This window comes from Eptatretus burgeri, chromosome 15, assembly GCF_056783735.1.
Source record: "Eptatretus burgeri isolate ZD-2024b chromosome 15, Ebu_testis_v1, whole genome shotgun sequence".
NCBI lineage: Eukaryota > Metazoa > Chordata > Myxini > Myxiniformes > Myxinidae > Eptatretus > Eptatretus burgeri.
This window is the reverse complement of record NC_140975.1, coordinates 722,347-735,903: the sequence shown is the minus strand read 5'-3', so window position 1 is coordinate 735,903 and position 13,557 is coordinate 722,347. Positions and strand designations below refer to the sequence as shown.

Sequence of the window (13,557 nt, the reverse complement as noted above, 5' to 3'; positions counted from 1 at the left end):
AGTGGTTGAAAGAATTTGGAAAGAATACATCAAATTTACAACTTGTCAAATATTGTAAGAAATTAAAAATTCATAATGTGGTTATTTGTATGAGAGATGAATTAACAAATGTGCCGAAACATACAAAGAATATTATTATGAACTTGGAAGATAATGATGGGAACGGTTCTCATTGGGTTTGTATTTTTAATAGTCAAGACAAATATTATTTTGATAGTTTTGGTCTTCCACCACCTGTTGAAGTCATAAAATTCTTACAGAATGGTGTTTATCAAACATTTCAAGTCCAAGAATTAAATTCCAAGTGTTGTGGTCAATTATGTCTATATGTGTTATTTCAACTCAACAAAAATAAAAAATTTTATGATATTATTTTTAATCTAATATAAATGACTTATGTTGGTAAAGATGGTTCTATCTTTGGTGTATCTCAAGAACTGGATATTGATTTATCAAATTATTATACAAAGGCACAGGCTGAACGACATAAATATAATATAAACAAAAATATTTATTAACATGAAAAATGCTTATAAATTAAAAAATTATCCAAACCCGACTGACGCGAATGACTTGGTGAGATTAAGCGATTTATCACAATATATATACTTAAATAAAACGGCTGTGTATTCCAAAGATACAGAAGTGTTGATATTATCTCCAGGTCATACAGAATTCACAGTTCGAATTAAAATAAATTTTTATAAAGAAGGGCGTATCGTTTGTATGAGAATAGAACAATGGGGGTATGATATGAATGATTTAGGGTATAATTGGTCATTTAAAATTAACCTCGAAGACCTGGAACAATTAAATCAGTCTCGTAAGGAAGAATATTATGCACTTGGTATCGAGAATGAGTTTTGTGGAGCCACGATTAGTAAACAACAAATAAAAGAATTTAATAAGGGTAAATATAATAATGGTTTTGCCCTTGTTTATCTCATGAAAACAGAAAAAACAGGATTATATATAATAAGTAAGGAAATACAAAATGATTTAACTATGGGAAGATGGGGAGGTGTTTCGTGCCATAATATTATTCTAACATATATTTCTAATACATAAATGACAGCAAGAAGGCTTCAAGAAAATTATCATTTCTGTGTCCAAGCATACCTTCAAGAAAAGGGTATTCGTTATTTTAATAAATATGTTCTACAACATAAGAATGAGGTATTTTCAATAAAAGATTGGCATTATGCTGATGTTGATAAACCAACAACTTTAGATTTAATTAGAATGTTAAATAATGAAAAAATTATAAGGTTAAGAAAAGGTAAGGCTCTTTTAGAAATTCAAAAGAAATTTTATTGGTTTCCTGTTGTAAAAAAAATATTTTGGATACAGGAATAACAAGAAATCCTGATGAATATCTGTATAATATTCTATGGGGTGTAAGCGATTCAAGGATAGTAAGGGATGAGGAAGGAGTTGAAGAAGAGAGGGAAGAGGAGGAAAGAGAGAATAGAGAGAGGGAGGAAAGAGAGAAGAGAGAGAGGGAGGAAAGAGAGAAGAGAGAGAGGGAGAAGAAAGAGAAGGAGGAAAAGGAGAAGAGAGAGAAGGAGGAAAGAGAGAAGAGAGAGAGGGAGGAAAGAGAGAGAATGAATAAATATCAAAATATGGAAACCAGTGAGATTCAAAAAAGATTGGTGGTATTACAGAAAATAACTCAACCCACCGAGGAGGAAAACAAAGAATTGACAAGTCTATTTGCAATACTTTCGACAAGACTATTAGCATCGACAAGATATGGATTTTAATTCAAGTTTTTCATTTTTTTTTTCTTAAATAAATGGAGGAGAGAGTGAAGGCATTTCTAAGGATTCTTTATGTTTTAAAAATTAAGATTAAAATGTGCATGTTGGAAACTAAAAAGGTTTTTGCACTCTGCAGGAATTTTTCTCATAAATAAATGAGTTATTGTCTCAAATGTAAAAAGAAAACTAATACTAAAAATATTTCATATATTAAAAGTAAAAATAACAGGGTTATACAAAAAGGTATATGTTCGGTGTGTGGTTCAAAAAAAAAATCAATTTATCTCCAAACACAAACTCGGAGGAGATATACAAAAGTTTTTATCAGGAAGTAAATTTACAACTACTGGAATACCAGGGGAATTACATCTTCCAGGGTATTCTTTCTGTGGTCCAGGCACAAACTTGGATAAAAGATTAGATGAGGCAGACAATCCTAAATCCTGGAGTAAACCAATCAATAGAGTTGATGAAGTGTGCATGAGACACGATATTGATTATGGGAATACCACAACGTTGGAAGAAAAGCATGAAGCCGATAGAGAAATGTTGTATAATTTGTCTCTGATACAAAATCCAACCTTGAGAGAAAAAGTTGATAGGTTCATTGTGAAGAAGATTATTAGTGCTAAATTGAAACTTGGACTTGGAAATTCAAAAAACTTATAGGCTCTAATGATGCCATTAAGACTGAAGAGCAATTAGCTGATGAATTACATAAACCAATATTCACAAAGTTTCAGAGAAGGAAAGTTTATTCCAAGGAAGTTGATTATATCTGGTCTGCTGATTTGATTGAACTCAATAATGATAAGGGGTACAAGTATGCTTTAACCGTTATTGATTTGAGGAGTAGATATGCGTGGGTTGTCCCTTTAAAAAACAAAACAGGTAATACTCTTATGTTAGCTTTTCAACAGATATTTAATAAAAGTAAGAGAAAACCTAAAAAATTGTGGACTGATGAGGGTAGAGAGTTTTATAACAAGACATTTATGAATTTTCTAAAAAATAACAGTATTACATTATACAGTACCTTTAATGAAGGGAAGGCAGTTGTTGAACGTTTTAATCGTACCTTAAAAGAGAGACTATATAAAAAATTCACACAACTCGGTTCACAACAATGGTCATCTTTTATTCAGGATATTGTGGATAAGTATAATGACACGATTCACACGTCAACAAATATGAAACCATCAGAAACATTTACAAAATTAAAATATGAAAAAGAGATTAATGTCAGAAAACCTAAGTTCAAAGTTGGTGATATCGTAAGAATATATAGTGTATATAGAGTTATGTAGTGTAGGTAGATTTATTTAGTCTATGTGGATATACAGTACGTAGTGTATATAGATTTATTTAGTCGATGTAGATATAGGTCGTGTGTATAGATTTATGTAGTGGATATAGATTTATTTAATCGATGTAGATATATGTAGTGTATGTAGTTATGGAGTCTATAGAGTTACGTAGTGTTTATAGATTTATTTAGTCGATGTGGATATACGTCGTGTTTTTAGATTTATTTAGTCGATGTGGATATACAGTATGTATTGTGTATAGATTTATATGTATGCATGTATGTATGTATGTATGTGTATATATATATATATATATATATATATATATATATATATATATATATATATATATATATATATATATATATATATATATATATATATATATATATATATATATATATATATATATATATATATGTATATGTATGTATGTATATGTGTATATGTATGTATATATGTATATGTATGTATATGTATATATGTATGTATATGTATATATATATATATGTATGTATATATATATATATATATATATGTATGTGTATATATATATATATATATATATATATATATATATATATATATATATATATATATATATATATATATATATATATATATATATATATATATATATATATATATATATATGTATGTGTATATATGTATGTATGTGTATATATATATATATATATATATATATATATATATATATATATATATATATGTATGTGTATATATATATATGTATATATGTGTGTGTGTGTGTATTGTATATTGTTACGAATTTGCCGGTTTGCACAGCCACGCACGACCGCTTCAGCCCAAATGCTGTCGTGCACCCGCCGAAACCCGGAATTCAGTCGTAGCTTCTGGACAACTCCGGAACCCTGATACGGATGCCTTAACGCATCATAAACTGTCAATATTCTGTCCACGCGGTACAGGGTTAATCGCCGAATCTCGATATACCTAATTATCCGCGCAGACAAAAGTACCGAGAATTTATACCTCGACGGAACTTGTACGGAAACGAGCCGCTAAGCGCGCTCGCTCCGTGTGCAATGCCGTGCGGTTTTAATCGCCAAGCTCCGTCGGACCAATTACTACTTTAATAGCCGGCTAATTTCCTGAACGCGCCATGGCAGTCAATGGGAGGAAAATGACGCAACGAGCAGATGTACATTCAAACAATGGGCATTTATTATACAGGCATGCAATCAATGGGGGAAGGGGGCAAGACGCGAGCAAAAGCCTACCGCCGATTTCTGTTATGTAATGTACACAATCATGCACTTAACCAGTTCTACTTATACAAGACAAGGTGCTATTGACTTTCATACAAAACCCAGGGAAAGAATAGGGCTCGCAAGCCTTTATTTCAAACTCGGAGCCTGGATGACCGGAGGCTTACAAGAGGCCGGGCAGGTTATCTTTCCACCCCTTGTGACAGCTCGAAGGTCTTCGGGTCTGTGACCCCTGCTGTCCCTGGCTTGGCCCTCGTGTCGCACGCACCGGTCGCTTGAGCGGTTGGGCAGCTTGAGCAGCTTGGCGAGCGGCTTGCTCGGTTCTCTTTGGTCGTACGGCCTTCACTGCGGCCTGAGCAGTCGGGCCTGGCCGGCGATGCGCTCTGAGGAGTGAACGGGTCTTTGCTCTTTTAGAGTTGATGCCCTTTTATGACCCGTCCACTGCCTCAGCACAGCTCGACTGACTCAAGGCCGTTTGCCCGGACCGCGACGCAGCTTGCTCGACTCTGGCTGTTCGACACGATGACTGCAGACGCCAGACAACGACGGATATCCTTGGGAGCGATGTATATCTCCCCAATCGGCGTGCACACACACCTCGCCCGACACTCGACTCTCCAAGCGCCGCCCGTCTCCCGAATCAGCCTCCGAATAAACGATGAATCTCCGAAGTCAGCCTCGCCCCCGGTGAACAACCACGACGTATCTCCAAAGTCGGCCTCGAACTCGTTCAAGGTGCTTCCTTTATTGGCCCAAGGTGAGCCGCTCTCTGATCTCTGAACCCTAGGCCAGGCTCCGCCCACTTTTCACCTCCGACCTCTCACCTCTGGTGAGCCTCGTGGGAAACCCTAAGTCTGACGTCACCCGTGGGTTTCTTTCGGGGTAGACCTCCTTTTGATCCGCTTATGCAAATTAGCCGCTCCGAGGCTGTTTGCACACAGTCGGTGTAATGTGGCTTTTACTGTTGCGCCGCGTGTCCGCAACCAACGGCATTTTGCGGCTGTCGTAGAGGTGGATGCACTGATGTCTCTGTTGTTCGGGGATGTTTGTTGAAATAAAAGATAGAAAAGAATAACGCGACCTCAAGATTCACAGCCCTTTACACATTGGTGGGGGAATCCTAACCTGAAACACTTACTTATTGAAATAACTGATCTTCTGGGAATCTGAATGGTGTTTTGTGAATTTCCAAAACCGCAACAATATATATACACACATACATACATATACAGGTTGTCGTCGACTTACGACCGCGATCGGTTCCGACCGATCGGTCGTAAGTCGATTTGGTCGTAAGTCGGCCAACCTTTATTTTTAGCTTTATTTATAGTGTACAGGCCTATGTACTGTATAGGCCTATGCAAAAATTTCCATATGTATATTATACTGTATAATATAATAATCATCTGTAAGTCATATTTTATTAACATAAAGGTGTCCGTTTTTTGGATCTGATCTTCCATCCAAACATACAGCAATTTCTCCATTTCGTGGATGGGCCCGGTCCGTTGCGTTGTTATAATTGTCGATCGCATGGGTGCAGAACCTTTCACAGCTTCACGAATCCTTTCTTTGTCTTTCAAAATGGTGGACACAGTAGAGTGTGATAACTTAAGATTACGTGCGATCGCATTCACTTTCCTTCCTCATTCATAGTTTGATCACCTGCATTTTCGTGGTGAGATCAATGGCCTTTCTTTGGTCCATGCTGATGAAAATCAGCCCTAAAACATGATGCTGCCACCATGCTTGACAGTAGGGATGATGTTGACTGGGTGATGTGCGTTGCTCGTCTTGCACCAGACATAACACTTTGAATTTAGACCAAAAAGTTCAATTTTATATCCTCTGACCACAAAACCCTTCTCCACATACCTGCAGTGTCATTAAGATGCTTTTTCGCAAACTCCCTACGAGCCTTTAGATGTGTCTTTTTCAGTCCTGGCTTCTTTATTGCCACCTCTTCCACAGAGGACAAATTTGTGAAGGGAACGGGATATTGTTGATTGATGAGCACTGACCCCCGTCTGGGACATAGAGCCTTGTAGATCTTTCAAAGTCATAGTTTGATTTACAGTGGCATGCCGAACCAGTTTCCTGCTTGCCTGACTGCTGAGTTTGGATGGGTGACCTCATCTGGGTAGAGTCTGGGTAGTATGATGCGTGTTCCACCTCCTTAATGATGGATTTTATCGTACTCAAAGGGATAATGAGTGATTGAAATCTTCTTATAACCCTCTCTTGAACAGTGCTTCTCCACCACTTTATATCTGATTCTTTGGATAGCTCCTTGGTCTTTATTTTTACCTTGTTGGTTGACCCAAGTGAGTTTCACCTTAAAATTCCTTAGATAAGTGTGGGAGTTTAATTTTTAAGTGAAACCACTGATTACGTACAGGTGAAACCTATTACAACTATTTTGTAACTTTTCAAACAAAATTTGTTCCTGAAGTGATTTATGGTTAATTAGGCAAAGGGGTGGATACTTGTGCACCTGTGAATTATCTGATTTTTCTCTGTTATTCCAACTTATTCACATTTTATCTGCATGTTTTTTTAGCTTTGTCATTTTGGAGTAGTTTGTGAAGTCTAGCTTGAATTTGATTTGAAAGCATCATGAAATAAGCTCAGGTGACATCGAAATATGAAAACTTTGGACAGAGGTGAATACTTTTGCGGGCCACTGGTATTAGTATTACTAATTTATTAGTTTGTAATGAAAAACAGTCTCCGATAACAGGCACAATGATTATGATTATAACCACTTGCATGTTTGTCATAGACTTCTGCTGCAGTACGACTATGGCTTCCTACGGACCATCGCGCCTTTCCCCTTGCTCGTCTCTTTGGGTGTTTATGCTGCCGCAAGTTCCGCTTCTCTGTCGTGCCTCATCGGTGCTTCACGAGTCCTTTACGCCCTCGCCTGTGACCGTATTTTTGGTAAGGTCTTCAAGATTGCCTTGTTACCTCCGCCACCGAAAGTGGATGGAGGTTATGTTTTTCATCCGTTTGTTACATGGTGAAAGTATTTTGCCAAGTATGTTGGTCTGTCTGTCTGTCTGTCTCTGTCTGTTTGTTGCACGTTTTTTGTCCACAGTTTTGAAGCGATCATGCTAAAAAAAATTGTGTATGGTTCTCGTCGGTATGTTTGGTGACTGAAAGGAGCGGCACCGCAAATTTTTAGTCAGGATCTGGATTGGGTAAGACCCCAAAGGCCAAAGTCAACATCGGCCTGAGTTCTAAAAATGTCAATTTTCATCCGATATGAAATTTGAACAGGATTTTCATATCGGCTCCACCCACCACCCACAATTTTCAACCACCCATTATGTTTGAGGTCAACATCAGCCGAAATTTCTAAAATTCTCAAACTTCATCCGGTTGACTTCAAAATTTGAAAAGGATTTGCACATTTGGTCATTTAATTAAACTACCGATTATTTTTGAGGTCAACAATAGGTGAAAGGTCAACAACTTAGGTGCAACTTCTAAAATCCTCAGTTTTCATCTGATTGACTTAAACTTTAAGAGGTTTTTGTTGTATACATTGTCAAGGCTCGTATGATAGCTAACACACAATGCACATCAAGGGGGGCATGAGACAAGAGGGGTGGGAGAGGGAAGGACAAAACAGTGGGGAACAGAGACATTAGGAGATCTGTGGAAGGGAGAGGGGTGGGGTGGGGAACACAGGGGATACAAGATGGACATTACAGGGACTTTCATGAAGGAAAGCAGGGAATTTGAGGGAGATGGGTTTGGGGTGGATTAATGGGGGTAGAAAAGAAAAGATTGAGGATTTGGATGGGAGACGATAAGAGGTGGTGGTGAGCGGCTGTTTTGGAGGCCTGGAGGGAATAATGGGATTGAAGAGAGTGTGGGAGTTTATTCCAAAGTCAGGGAAAAAGAGGAATGAAAGAGTGAGGGTGAGCAGTGATTCGTGATTTTGGTAGTTTTAACAGAAGCGTTGCTGGCGGACCTTGAGCGCCATTCGTAAATATGGGGAGGACATATTTAAGCGAGACCAGAGGGGAGACTGTAAAAGACAGAAAGACCACTGACCTGCCTGTGGTGAGAGTGTGAGAGGCCCAAAGACTCAGCCTCACCGCGGGAGATGCCAATGATCCTAAATGCCTTGGTTTCCACAGCGTGAAGCCGAGAAAGGTGAGAGGCGGGCGCACCAGCCCAGAGGGGAGAGCTGTACACCATCAGGCTGTAGACAAAAGCTTTGTATATGGTCAGGACCTCAGGTGGTTCGAGGAAGGACTTTGCAAGATGGAGGATTCCCAGTCAGCGACTGGCTTTGGAGGCCGGGTTGGAAATGTGGCTTTCCCAGGAAAGATCATGGCAGATAGTGAGACCCAGAAGCTTGAATGAAAGGACTTCTTCTAGCGGATTGTTTGGAAAGTAGATGGGGAGGGGGTTCCAGGTGGTCCTTTCAGAGAGACACAGTGAGAGTGTGAGATTTGTTAGCATTGAAAGACATGTTCAACGTGTTAGACCAGTTTGTGATTTTACCCAGATCTGCAGAGAGCGAAGAAGCTGCTGCTTGCCGGTCTGAGGGATGACAGATGGTACGGCAGAGTGTGCAGTCATCAGCAAAGAGATAAAGAGGATTTTCCATAACAGGTCAATGAAATTATCCAACAAATATTTTTGAGATCAAAATGTCAACATTGGCCTACTTTCTAAAATTAATAGGGCCAAAAACTATATATTGTTACGGCTGTGGAAATTCGCAGAGCACCATATAGGTCCTTAGATCAGTTATGTCTATAAGTCTGTGTTCAGATAGATTTCCCCACCGATGTCTAAGGGAATTTTTCGTGTAATCGGGCTGTGAATCTTCAGTTAGCCGTTTTTCTTTTGCTATCTTTATTTTGGATCAACCGCTTCACAACAACCACCTCCACTGCCAACATCGCTCTCAGCAACCACTTCACAACAACCACCTCCACCACCAACACCTCCACAACCGCCTTCATTGTAACTACCTTCACCACAACCACAACCGCATTTCCACCTCTGCACACGGTTGCGAGAAGCCTGGCATTCATCGGGGGAGAACGGACGACGGCCCCACCCCACTCCCCCCCAACAACGGACCCTGCGAGTGGATTCTCAATACGTGCGGAAAAGACGAAAGCAATGGAAAGTACAAACGAAAGGCCCCGATTAGGCGAGGAAAACGCCCTTCTTCTGGAAGTGTCCCGCGCGTGCTGGAAGACGGGTTGGAAGGGAAGGGCGAGGCGCCATGGAGATAAAAGGGCGCGCTGAACGCAAGGTCTGGGGCTGCTGGAGGTTGTAGAGGTGTGTGGAGGAGAGGAAAGAGTGTCGTGTCGGAGTTGTGGGCAGTGTGTGGAGCCGTGGTAGGGGACTGGAGAGAGCGAAGCCAAGTCGCGCGGCCTGCCGTACCGTGCCTTACCGTGGGTCGCTGGAGAGGGGACGTCGACGGTCACCCTAGAGAGTCTCCACGAGGGTGAAGGTAACCAGCCTGGCCTCTTGGAGCCTTTGCGGTCTACACGGCTCCGTGCCTATAAAGACCCCAAGAGGTCCACTCTACCCCTCGTCTGTCCTGGGGTTTTTCCTTGTTTCTTTGTGTGAACATTGTGGCTCCATGTCTTTAAGTAGAACTGTTAAGTGTGTACATAATAGATAGACGTTAGTAGCTCTTTTGCATTGCTCGTGGTTTGTCCCTTACATGTTGCATAATTGTATGCGTGCTCTCCTTGATTGCATACATAACTGCATGACTGCCATTGCTGCATTGATTGACGTGCATGCCTGCATATGTGTCGTGAAATAAATGTGCTTGTTCAAGTGTTCACCCGTACGTTGCGTCCTTTCCCTCATTGAACTGCCATATTGCACTCGGAATATAGTTGGTTTTTAAATAGCTGATAAAGTGATCGGGACCAACGGGGCTGCACGATAAATGCCCCGCTCGGTTATCCCAAAATGAAGCGAGCTGCTTCAGCGGCTCGTTTCCAAGTGGCGCCGTTTAGATACAGTCTCTCGGTAGTCTGCCCACGCGATGAATTAGGTATATCGACGATTCGGCGATTGACCCTGTAGCGCGGGTTGAGTGTTGACTTGGCTGTGGTGTGCTCAAAACACACCCGTAGCGGGATTCCGGCGTTCGATCCGGAAGGCTGCGACTCGATTGTCCGTTCGGTGGGCGAGGCGGCCGCCATTGGTTAAACGCGGTCGCTCGCACGCTGGTGGGTGAGAATCTACAACACTGTTGTCAAGGAGTGGGATTAAAATCAATCTCCCCTCCGAACCAAATTAACAGAACCGGACCAAGGGTGTGCGAAGCAACCCTCCGTGTTCCCCTAATTGTGGGCGTATAAATTAATTCCGTTACGCAAAATGGCAGTTCAAGTGAAATCCGGTCCGGAAACGCACGCGGTGGATGTTAGCTGATCCCGCGGACGGACAGAAGGTAGGCTGGGATAACGAATTTGGATCGGACGGGTTCTCCACGCGAGCATGATTGTAAAGCTCCGACGGGCAGAGCACGTGTGCTCGTGTGGGGAACCCTTCGAAACGCGAGGCTTGCTTTGGATGCGCAGGATGACGTCGTGGCTGCATGGTTGGAATCCGGCAGGAGGGAAATCCCTGCCTGATGGTACCGTCCGAGGAGGGATGAGGTGCGCGAAGCGCGAACGGCTGCCATGACGTCACAGGGAAGGAGCACAGGTTGAGAGTTGCCGCACTGGTGTGCGCATAAAAAAGAGAGAGCAAAGCAAGCTCATTTCGAGTGAACAGGATTCCAAGGCAGAGGGTATAAGACCCCCCAGTTCGGGCACAGGATCGGAACTAGTTAGGGGGAAGGGTTAGTGGTAGTTAGACCGGCTCCATGGGGCAGGGATAAGTCCTCATGGAGCCCGTGGAATGGATTAGGTTGAGGGATTCAGTTTAGATTGAGGATGAGAAATGGATTTTTGAGGATTTGAGGACAGTGACAGACTTTGGATGTGTAGTGGGGACGAAGCTTAGCAACGTAATGTTAAAAGGATGTGCTATATTTTAAGGGATGACTGAGCACGAGGTAGTTGTGGGATTTAGTGAGAAGAATGGCAGTGTTCAGCGATGGAGTGAAATGAAGTGGAAAATGTACATGAGTGAGTGAGGGCCAGCGGGCCTGAGTGTCTGGAGTGAATGTGGTATGCATGGTGCGATGAGTGATTGGGGGGAGGAGTGATTGGGGGGAGGAGTGATTCCCACCCAACGGACCCCGGGGTCAGTGTAAAGTGAGTTAGTGGGTTAGTCAAATTGACAAAATGGAGGTTGTTTTGCTGTTGGCGCGAATGTAGGCTCGAAACCCATTTGGAGAGGTGCAGCAGCCCTGTTGACGGGCTGGGAGCGTGGCTGCGAACGGTGAGTATCGCTTCGTGGGTACCCCAGGCACCGGGCTAGTCGGCCGCCGTAGGCCAAGGGCCCATGGGGGGCCGGGATAGCGTAGTGGACACGGGTGGGCCCGCATGATGCGGGGCCCGTGGCGCCATTGGCCACGTGGGCAGTGCATTGGGCATGGGCACCCGGGGAAGGGGCCCGGGCACCAGCCTGCCACGTGAGCATCGGAGGGGAGTAGCCAAGGAGGGCACTCCCCAATTTTAGGGAGCTGGTAGGCTCGGAGACAGTTGCAGGGCCCGGGGGTGCCATCGTTGGAGAATCGGCAGAGGGTAGTTCCTACCAAGGGAGCCACGCTTCCCAGCCACGAGACCGTGCGAGGACACGAGGGAAAATTCGAGGGCGTGGCCCAAAATTGTGAGGACACCAACACAGGCGACGGGAATCTTGGTTGATAGAACCAATAGATTAAGGGAGAGGCGCTTTTGGAAAGCCCCGGGGTAGTTTAAGGTTAATAAATGTTAGGGTAGATAGGGAAGTGTACCCCTCTGCACCATCCATCCCTTCGCTCTCGTTGTGGGCCACTGGACCCACTTTGGGTTAAGATCGCTGAAGTCTGAGGAAGCCATCCTGAGGCTTTATTGGGCCTCGGCACAGGACGTTAGCTCTCCCTTATTCCCCTCCAGGAAGGGAACGTAGGGGTTGGGAGTAGGCTTGGACAGGACAGGTTAGGTTAGCCGGACAGAGACTATAAAGGGGGTTAGGGAGACAAATTTATAAAAGATAAGAATAAAATAAAACAAACAAAAAAATAAGTTGGGGCAAAATTTGGATTTTTGCAAACTAAGGGGGTGGGTATGGACAGAGACAGGCAAAGGCGATAGGTTGGGAGGGAGACAGTAGTGTTGGTCCGAGCCTGCCTTCCGAGTGGCCAGCACCACCGCACTCCCTCCACGAACCTCCAGAACGGGATAAGAGGCCGGCCAGCTTCACCTGCCGGCCTGTTGTTGCTACAAGGCCTGTGCCGGCCAGCTTCACCTGCCGGCCTGTTTTTGCCACAAGGCTTGTGCCGGCCAGCTTCACCTGCCGGCCTGTTTTTGCCGCAAGGCCTGTGCCGGCCAGCTTCACCTGCCGGCCTGTTTTTGCTACAAGGCCTGTGGCGGCCAGCTTCACCTGCCGGCCTGTTTTTGCTACAACGGCCTGTGCCGGCCTTGTCTGCCTGCCTTTGCCTTGACCCCATGCCTGCTAGTCCTTGTTTGCATTTGCCCCATTCCATCCATCACCATGTGTGCCAGGATCATCGCGCGAGCTGCAGGGACTGCCCTGTAGGCAGCTGCTCCACGGGGCTGCATTGGGAAGCCTGTGCACAGTGTTTGTATCCATCCTTCCATCCGGTCATTTGCTTGCGTCAGTACCATCCAATATTCTGCGGGGACTGCATTGGTGCAGCCCGTGCACCGTTTGTGTTCACTGTGCTCATTTCAGGGGTGAGGCCGAAGACTGCATTGGGCAGCCAGCCACATTCCCCGTTCAAACCTGCAATTGTTTCATGAGCCAGAGACTGCATTTGGGCAGCCTGGCTCCCTGCTTGAAGAATGGCCTGTGGGATGGCGCAGAGCCGCCGGGTTGGGGTGAGTTGCCTTCAGTAGCTGAAGACATTAAAAGGTTTTGTGACAGACCACGGGGCCTTTTGAACAGGCCCAGAAGACATCCGACCTTCAGCTGCGGGGGCGCTCACCCTCAAAATACCGCTGACATTGCTATGTGCCCTTTTTCCCCACAGAGTCCATCAGTCCTGGGCCATGGTTTGGTGTAAATTTATAAGGATAAGTAAAGGTAAATTGTACACTGTTTGCTCCCCCTGCATGTGTGTCTTAGCTCCGG

The 13,557-nt window shown here is 43.6% G+C and overlaps 1 protein-coding gene across 2 annotated transcripts in view; it reads left to right on the top strand.

Annotated features, from left to right (window-relative positions):
* Positions 1–13,557, top strand: part of SLC12A9 (solute carrier family 12 member 9) — a 61,348-nt gene that overhangs the window by 27,504 nt on the left and 20,287 nt on the right. For both annotated transcript variants that reach the window (XM_085857619.1, XM_085857618.1), the window contains exon 8: positions 7,100–7,257. In XM_085857619.1, coding sequence (XP_085713745.1) covers positions 7,100–7,257 — 158 coding nt within the window. The remainder of the gene's footprint in view (positions 1–7,099; positions 7,258–13,557) is intronic.